The sequence below is a fragment of the Limulus polyphemus genome, unplaced genomic scaffold (assembly GCF_000517525.1).
Source record: "Limulus polyphemus unplaced genomic scaffold, Limulus_polyphemus-2.1.2 Scaffold3179, whole genome shotgun sequence".
NCBI lineage: Eukaryota > Metazoa > Arthropoda > Merostomata > Xiphosura > Limulidae > Limulus > Limulus polyphemus.
In genome coordinates this window covers 14,920-25,039 of record NW_013668789.1, presented here as the reverse complement: position 1 = coordinate 25,039, position 10,120 = coordinate 14,920, and the positions used below count along the sequence as shown (strand labels likewise).

General features: G+C 30.0%; 1 protein-coding gene across 2 annotated transcripts in view; it reads right to left on the bottom strand.

The window, feature by feature from the left end:
- The window catches only part of LOC106468824 (cyclin-K-like), a 57,484-nt gene that overhangs the window by 35,943 nt on the left and 11,421 nt on the right, over positions 1-10,120 (bottom strand). For both annotated transcript variants that reach the window (XM_022397189.1, XM_013929268.2), the window contains exons 2-6: positions 5,646-5,798; positions 5,162-5,243; positions 3,788-3,919; positions 3,286-3,391; positions 2,058-2,115 (exon numbers count right to left, since the gene is read on the bottom strand). In XM_022397189.1, the coding sequence (XP_022252897.1) occupies positions 2,058-2,115; positions 3,286-3,391; positions 3,788-3,919; positions 5,162-5,243; positions 5,646-5,782 (515 nt within the window). In that variant the 5' untranslated portion in view covers positions 5,783-5,798. The remainder of the gene's footprint in view (positions 1-2,057; positions 2,116-3,285; positions 3,392-3,787; positions 3,920-5,161; positions 5,244-5,645; positions 5,799-10,120) is intronic.

The following is a 10,120-nucleotide window of genomic DNA, read 5'->3' as shown; positions in this document are numbered from 1 at the left end:
TTTCATTCTAGAATGAAAACAAATTATAAAACAAAAACATAAATGTTTAGACTAAATAGATTAAATCTCATAACATTATATATTTATATATATTTATTATTTTTATTATATTGACCTTTCAGCCATGCATGGCTAACAATACAGAAATTACAATGATGTGTTGCACATGCACTCATGTTACTGCATTCAATAATTTAAAACTGACCATTAGTCTTTACAAAATGATCTGTCTTGGCTGTGTTTTAGTAGACTAATATTTTGTAAAATACAGTCACATTTCAATTATTATACATTATATATGTATATAGCTCATTACTATTTACAAACAAGTTTTTAAACTTATTTTTCTTAAACACAGAAGAGTAAATAAAGAAGTAAAGCAAACAATTATCTCTTCTAGTTATGACCTTAGTACTCAGTTACCGCTTGTCATAGAATGCTGAGCCTTATGAAAATTTGCACATGGAAGATGTGAAATGAAATATTTTTTTTTAAGTTTTATATTACATTTGAATAACCAAAAAAATCACAAATTACTATATTGATACCATAGAATTCCATTATAATTTATGAAGTTTAGTAACTAAGCTGTATTTGGGTCTAAAAATATGAAATTTTACTTACCAGCACGAAGGTTTGTCTCGAAAGAAAGAGATGATGCCGTTATATCTGTAAATGGCTGAGAAAGCCACTAGGGGGACATTCTGAGCTTTTGACTGGTTATTCACATCATATATAAAAGTAAGTGTATATAAGGGACTGTTTCCAAAAATGGAAAGAAGTGATAGGGGCCACTGTGTTTGATTCAGTACATGAGCAATATCTCAGCAAATAGAAAAGATAGAAGGTTTTTATTTTATATTCTAGCTTATAAATATCAGTAATTTGAGTTCCTAATTTGTACAAAACTATAGACTTTGTATTTTGACATCACAAACATCTAATTTGAACCAGTGCTGTATTCACCACACCACGTGACACACAAACATCGAAGCTTAGGTGTGTGTTTTTTAATATTTTTAAATCAAGAAATTAAATAATGAATAATATGAAAATTTGAATTATAATCTACAGTTTGATACCAAACTTCATAACATAAATTCATAAAATAGTAGTTCAGTAAAATTTTGAATGCGAGTCAATACATGCAATGGCATGGCCTTTGACCCATCTGGAAAGGGTTAACTTAATTTTAATTGCATTTCCTTCACTGAAATTTCGCATAATAGTTTCATAAATTAGCTTCCAAGCAGTTGCAAGTAATTTCAGCACATCCCAGTTACAGAGGGTGCCTCAAAGCTACAAGTAACTTTGGATTGCTGAACCTTAACTTCAAGCCCTGGAGATACATGTATCAACACAGCTCAAAGTATCAGTGTAGCTGGATGTATTAATAAAGCTGTGTGTTTACATAACATGGGGTAGTTTACAAGTTCAAGCTATTTCTTACTAGATAAGAGATATCAAAAAGTTAATCTTTATGCACAACACACACAAAATAAATTATCCTTGCATAAAAATGTCAGTTCTCTATAAATAATCCTAAAACATAAGAATTAGGCTAGTAAAACATCTGTCTTTCTAAATCACTTTTTAACAGCCTAAGGAATTATATGAACTTATGAGCAGAAGTAAAGAAGATCGTAATAATGTGTCAATTACATTATATCTGCTATATCCAATGCTGATATTACAATGTTGTTCAATACCAGGGCTTATCAGGCCACCTGGGATATGACAGACTTAGCAGTGGTTGAGATACCATTTATATAATCAAATGCTTGAACGACAGTTGTTTTTGTAAGAATTACATTAAGTTGGCAAACTGTAATTTTGATCAATTTAAGTCATTACACAACAAAATAGGTTTATGGTTTTTATTAACATCAAGTTTTTCATTAACTTTTAACATCAAATTGTTTATTAGTAATACTATTTATTTATTGTAATTGAATTAACTTTATTCATTACTCAGAAGAGCTGGTGAACCATTAAGCCAGTCTTTCCTTGAGGGTAAAATATTTTTTGGTATTTAAAAAGAATGCATCAAAACATACCTATCATTAATGAATGTCCAGGCCATCTGAACCATTTTCTGTAATTTTTGTTTATCACCTGGAACAAGATTTTACAAACTTAATATTTCAAAAACTCGTATAATTACATCAGCTTTCTCACAAAGAAATTAATAAAATAATTTATGCATCTTCAAACAAAATAATTCTTAAAACTAAAAAACTTAAATACACAGAAGATTGAGTACATTATATTAAACTGATTTTGAATATAAAAATCAGTAAGCTGATATAAAGCTGTGGGAACAGAACATATCAAAACTAAATTTTGATATTGTTTGGCATTTTGCAGCCACTTTTGGGAAGGGTATATAAGAGCCTTTTCTGAAGCAAAATATCTATACACTCAGATCATAAAGATATGTTCAGATATGGCATTTAAAGCTTCCATGATGGGGATATTCCTTGTACTTAATGGCTTTGGAAAACAGTGAACTATAAATCAACTTGGGGACCCAGGGCCATCAAGAAAGAGGCCTGCAACAAGTTGCACCCCAGCCATGGTAATCAAAGTGTGAAGTCTTTTAACAGGTGAGATTCTATGAACACAAAAGTCAGTAACAACAACCATCTACATGCCTCAGATTACAGTAAGCAATATAATCAAGAAGGATCTGTCTAAAAAAGCAAAACACATCATGTGTAGACAAGTTGTTTCCATGAAATATTGTTTCAAGCATTACATACCTCAAGCAGCTAGAGAATGAAATGGATATTTGTGCTATCCCATATTAAGACATAGTGGTCAAGTTGATGGATGCAATGTCTACAGATATCTGTGATTGTACTGTTGAACCAGGCTCTGGAAAACTATCATTCTTATACACTAGGTGAATTATGAAACACTAATAGGAAGGAGTGGTGTGCTTTAGGACATGACAAACTTATGGCTGTAAACAATGTGGTGAGGCTTGAAAATTAACATTAAATTATTACATTTGCTAGCTTCGCTAAAATAATTCAAAATTAACTATAAATCTTTATAGCTAACACATTTCTAATTGCTTAATTTTACAATTTATAGCTGTGAGAGATTAACTTATTTTGACTAGATTCTTTAAAACTTTTAAATGCTATGAGTTATGATTCAAGGTTTTTTACATATGTCAATTTCATTACTTATGCCACATGAATTAGTTATTCCCATGTTACTGAACTGATTTTAAGAGCAAACTGAAGAATCAGATGATATCACTTATAAAAAGCTTACCTTTTAATGATTTTGCATATTTCAAAAGATGTCCATAAGGATGGTCAACTTGTAGATCAAACTTGATAGTCTGAAGAAGAATCCTTTCCAATGTCATTACTTCTTCCTAAAAATATGTAATTATGTTAGATATTTATCTAATAAAAACAATACTAATTTGTCTACTGGTTTGCTAACTGTCCTTTTTATTTTTTAAACCAAAACAATATGATTTTGATATAAAACAGCCATCCTCAATTTTTGTTCTGATGGTTTTAATATATGAAATGCTTAGTTCTACAGGTCCACATCTTTTTTTATATTCTTATGAGAAAGTTAAAAACATTATAATGGGTTTTATATATATCTTTATCTTATACAATAATGTGAGGTGATCAGTTCATAATGTCCTAAGAATGTGAACATTTCAATTAGTTCAGGAAATAGTTTTTCACACTGTTAATTCAAACAAAAATAAATAACTATTGATCAGCAATGTAAGTCATGTTGCTAGTTGCAATACCTTTGGGTCCTCTCCAAACTGTAGGAATTGTTGTTCTGTTAAAAGGCTGCGAGCTGTCTTAATAATATCTTTACATTTCTTGGGAGTTTCCTCGACTTTACCAGCAAGAAATAAACAACAACATGCAGTAACCTGATAATACAGAAAGACAATAAATTGCACAATTATGCAATGCACTTTGCTTATATGTGTATATATATTTCAATTACATGTATAAGGTAACAACTTATAATCTGACCTATATACAGATACATAAACCAGATGACAAAATAATGTTAAGACTAACTTTTAAGGTATATGAATTTACAAAGTAAATTACTCACTTTATTTTATTTTATTTACCATCAATATAAATATTAAAGATATCTAAATTTAAATCTTCAAAAAGTAGTGTTTCACTTGTGCCTTGTATTATGTACATCTTTATGGAGCTGTGTAACAGGTACACCAATGTGAAGAAAAAATTGACATCACATCAGTATTCAAGTGAATTGAATACCAAAAATTATAAACTCATTTTTGTTTTAAAGTATATTAAATGTAATAGCTAGAATCCTTTCCAAACTGTAGGACTTCTGTTTTGTTAGAATACTGTGAGCTGCCTTGATAAAAGTTTTACAATTTTTGACAACTCAATTATTATAAAGTTTCAGAGCATCTACTGCACAAAAACTATTTGTATTGTGTGAATTCAGAATTATGTATCTAGATTATCCAGTACAGATAAACAGTGCTCCCCCATATGACTTCTCAACTTTCTTTTTCCTCAAGACAAGCAGAATTTATAAATTAAAGTATATTTGTTTTAAAGTAGAAATGATTAAAGTCTACAATGCTACAAGTAACAGGTACAGGCTTTAGTTACCTTGGTGCAGACTTATTCCTTTGCAGAAGTACTACTCTTCTATTTGTCAATTTTTAAACAGGTAAGCTTAATTAGTAACGAAGAACAACTGGATTTTTTCATGGTTTTGTTTTACCAGCTCAATTAGGTTTGTTAGGGTAGACAAGTTAGACATGGACTGATATTTATAAAATGGGGGAAAATTAATTTTCTGTCACCCACTGAAAAATATATTTTTATATATATATATAGTATTTATTAACATATATTTATATTCTAATGAACTGAACTATTGTTTGTATACTTTGGCAATTATCGATTTTTATGCAAGTTCTTTACACTTTGTGAATATAAAATCTTAGTACAAAAGTACACAAAGAGAAAAAAACAACATTCCTAATCTCTAACTTCCTGCATTTCAGTTTGATGGTTTTTCAAGGCATTTTTAATAATTCAATAATCTAAAAATGAATATTTAACCCATGTAGTCAGAAATAAAACATTTTAAATAATAAAGTAACATTACTTACATATCTTGGAAAAGTCTTGAATGAGTGAAACATGTAGAAACGATGGAAGTATACCACTCCAGTTGCCATAGTATCATATCGTCTAAGTAGTTATTTAGGAAAGACACACTCAAAAATAAATTAATCCAAGCTATGTCATTAGCTATAATTAGAAAGAAAATAACACAGAACTGAACAAAGATTATGTTTTTATATCTCTCAATTCTGAGTTAATCTTAAAAATGTTTTAAAATTACAAGAATTTGTGACTTTGAGAAAACAATCAGCTTTTTCCATGAATATTTTTGGTCATACATTTCTATCATTTAGTCATTCACAGTCACTGGAAACAAATAACTTTTCCTGTTCATATTTTAACAAAACTTCTGTTTCTATAAGGCTAGTAACTATCATGTCAGTAATTAATTTTACTTTACAAACTCTCCCTTTACAACAGACAAACTGAAAACTTGAACGTTTCTAGAGACAAGTAAAATAAAGATACAGTCCCATTTTAGTTCCCACGTTGATGATAAATCGAGCTCCTTCCCTCCTGTACCGTTGCTCTGTTTCCAAATTAATTCCATCTAAAACAGAGGGAGTTTTACGAAGATCTTCTTTCTCATAGTACCAAGATGGCATATTCTGTCTTGTAGTCCTATATGCAAAAAATCTTATTGTAATAGAGCTTGCAACGTATACATCCAAACCTTGGATCTCGGAAACTACCACACCAATCATCACCAATCATAAATGGGTAATATTTTTATAACTAGGCAGTATCTATATAGCTGAGCAATAAATAAAACAATTGAAATTTCCACAAAAATGATATATTTCAGGTTTAATCAATAAAAACTACAAAAAAAGAGCAAGTCTCAAATATAAAACAATAAAAATAAACTAAAAAAATTATTTGTTTTTTCTTTAGTGAAAATCTCACGAGTGTTGCAACAGAAAAGCATGGCACTTTCATTGATAATTGTGTCTACAAAGAAATACTTCAGTAAAATCTACTCTGTGATGTAATGCTGTGACTATAGCTCATTTTTTCAATTAAAATTTCAATAAAATCCTTTTTCTCATGGATGGTGAACATTATTGAAGATCAAGTACGAGTACGTTGTTGTAGAACTGTCAGACAATTCCAAAAAAAGGCTGCAGGCCCAATAGCCTTCTGCAGGAACTAGCAGTTATACCTGCCTGGTTAACTAACTGTAGATTTTGAAAAATTCTAGAAGTTACCAAGATGTTGATCAAGCTAAGAAAATAAAGGAAATGTTAAAAAAAGATTAACACAGTATATATATATATATATATATATTTTTGCAAACACAATTCAAAATTAGTAAAAATATATTTTTTGTTACCAATAATTTGTAATTTATATTTTGAAAAGCATGACACTTGATAGTTTTTAACATAATATTTTTAAGCAGTTGTACAAAATTGATTTATTAAAGATGAGCAATTCAGGTTATTTAGACATTTTCCAGTTTCAAATTATTTTGTTGTAATTTGGATAGATTAGGAATTAAAGTTTCAATACAAAAAAATTCTAACCTTAACAGAATGTTATTAAGGAAAAAAGGAAATAATTGAAGTTTAAAAAACAATTTACACCTTTTTACTGAATAAGAAGATTTCTGATCTGTTAATTATATTAAAGGTGAGAATACTTTTTTTATATTTCTATTGGAAAAACAGCCCTAAAAATTTTGGTAAATGTTTACAGAGTAAAACACTGATATCTAATGAGCATTATCATAAGACCTTGAAGAAGCTTTGCAGTAAATTAATGAATGCTTTAATTGCCATTTTACAAGTCTTTTGATGCTGGGGAAATCACTTATGATTGGAAGACTGTCAATAAGATCTTTTTATACTTGTTTTTTTAAAGAATTTATGGCAGAGCCAGATAATTAGGCCATTTAGATTGACTTCTGTTGTTGGCAAGATATTGGAACCTGTTGTAAGTTTTTAAAAAAGTTAAGAGGAGGGCTACTAGGCTGCTTCCAGGGATAAAGAGATTATGTTAGGGAAATAGGTTAAAATTCCTTAACTTGTTTTCTATTGAGAAAAGGGGTAAGAGGGTGATCTTATTAACATTTACAATATTATCTGAAAGATCAATAGACAGTAACATAAGAAGACACTAGTTTAAGATTTGAGAAAGACAGACTAAGCTCCAGTTAAAACAGTTTTATTTTTGTAACAGGTTAATTAGCTTATGGAATAACTAGCCATTGGTATTAGTGTAGGCTGGCACATTAAAAAAGTAAAAGGTGGGTTTATTTTTTTTCTTGTTCTTTCTTTAGGATTGGGGTACAAGGACAGCCCTGAAAAATCAAATGGTCCTTTATTGTCTGTATATTATGTTTACTTAAGACAAGAGCAAAAGTGCTGTTTTTGACATTAGAACATTATAAAAAACAAACAGAGAAAGAGAGAGAGAGTATGCAAGCCATGTGCAAATTAAAACAGTACAAGTGAAAATAGCATCTACTTTCCCTACATAACTAGTAGTTTAAAATGTCAGCATCAAGCTTAAACTGCTTGCATTATAATGCTGTATATGACTAATACACGAGTGACTACCTAGCAGCTGATATTGAACTTACTGTAGGAATAATTTTGTTAACACTTTCAACAAATCAGTAGATACTCTTCTGAATAATGTTATTTTGGTACAGTTTTTCCAAAACCCATAAATATGAAAAGATACTGTTCAAAACAATATTCATATGGTGAGACCATAATTGATAAATTTACATAATTATTTAATACAAGGAGGTAATCAGTAGGACAAAACCTTCTGATTTCTCTGTGCTATATTCTGAAGATAATTGGATGAGAGGACAGAAATTTAAGTTTGGACAAAAGACAGGCTAGTATCCAGTTTAGACAATCTTATTTTTCCAACAGGATAATTGATTTATGGAATGAGTTTCCATGGGAAATAATGTAGATCAGCAATTTAAAGGTGCTAATGAGGGGAACTGATAATTTTCTGAAACATAAAAGAAGGGCTAAATTTTTCACTTTTCTCGAGGGTGGGTGAATAAGGACAACCTTAAAGGACCAATCGGTCCCTTGTTATTTACATGTTGTTGTCCATACATTGAATATGGCTTAGTTTAAGTTTTCTGTTTCATACAGATAAGTTCCCAATGGTATTTTTAATTGATACTGTAAAATGACTATCTGGTATAATTCTTCTAAAATGTTTTTCTATAAATCAATTACCTGATAATTATATTTGCTAAGATAATTGTAATGCATATGAACTAATGTTACAATGTGAACAAAACATGACATAAATGATATATTTTCCTAAATTTTTTTTCTTATTAGCTTGTCTTTTTTTTGCATGTAAAAAATACACACACGTGACGGGTTTTGTCCACTGAAGTAACTCTGCCATAAGTTTAATGATAACCAATAAAATGAAAAAGATTGTATTCTAAACTACATTTCTAATGGAAAAAAAAGGTTTTATTTGGTTTCATAAGATGAAATATTCAACTAAAAAAAGGTTAAAAGTTAATAAGTAAGATTTGTATTACACAACTCTACAAAGAAAGATTTCCTTTCCCCCCAAAAAAAACAAGCATGAAACACACTTTTGTAATATAACATTTCCTGTTTTAACTTTCATACTTAGTGTCAACACAAAAATCTAGACCATCCCAACCAAAAATTACTATAATTTAAAAAACAAACTCAAAGCCAGCCCTTATCACCTGATTATTTATCAAGCCTTCCCTTAACCTCCCTTAAAGTTTACTACATCCACCACATCTAAAGACAACCCATTCCAAAGGCCAACCACTCTCTTAGAAAAATGAAACTATTTCAGCTGAAGATGACTCCTGTCCTGACAAAATCTATATTTGTGTCCCATAGTCCCACCATACTCATCATTAAGTATGAAAAAAAAGATGATGCATTGACACTACCAATTCGAACAAACTTAAACACCTCAATCCAACCCCCTCTAACTTTTCTTTTTTTCAAGAGAAAGCAATTTCAAAGATCCTAACCTGTCTCATATTACAACCTTTCCATCCCAGGTATCATCCTAGTAGCCTCCCCTCTGAACCCTTTCTAACAATTGAATGTCCTTCCTAAGGTAAGAAGCCGAAGACTGAACATAATACTTCAAATGTAACCTAAACTATACATTAAAATTATAGCCTATTTAGACTTGTATTCAATATTTTTGTAGGTACAACCTAAAATCCTACCTGCCCTATCATTAGCCACAACCCATTGCTTGGAAGGCTTAACCCTGTGTGCAGAAGTATGGAGCAGAGTGCACATGTTAAAACCTTTTAAATTTACATTCAAAATTTGATTAAACAACTTTCTGATCAATGTGTCAATAAACTTGGCATCAAAATGTAGTTTATAATTTAAACTTTAATATTATACAGGTTTTAAGTTTTTATTTTAGAAATAAAATATTGAAATAAATTATAATTTTTCACTTTTCTGTACCACATAATGCCTTTTTTGCTCTAAATTCTCTGTTTTAGATCTTCTTTCTTTCTTTATATGGGTTTCAGAATGTCCACCAATTAAAAACACCAACTATATGTATTATAATCCAGAATTTAAAAATAACCCCCTGCCTTCTTTCTTTTCTGAAATATCAATATGTTAATTAAACCCATCATAGCAGCCTCGCCCAATTCTTTATGCTTCTGAAATTACTTATTTACTCACATTTTCTTGTCAATAGTACATTTATAACCAACAGAAGGGCCATTTTGTGAACTATGTGATTATGATGTCTTTACTATAATCTAACCTAGATAAAAGCTAAAATGCGTTTTTCCAGATAGAATAGTTCGATTACTGTCTGCCCATTATGATGTTAATGATGGTGTGCGTGTGTGTGTGGGGAGGGGGGGAGTGCTGTGTAACCTTATAAGCATAGTGACTGTTGGTATAATAAGTCTAAAGTAAAGAGATAGT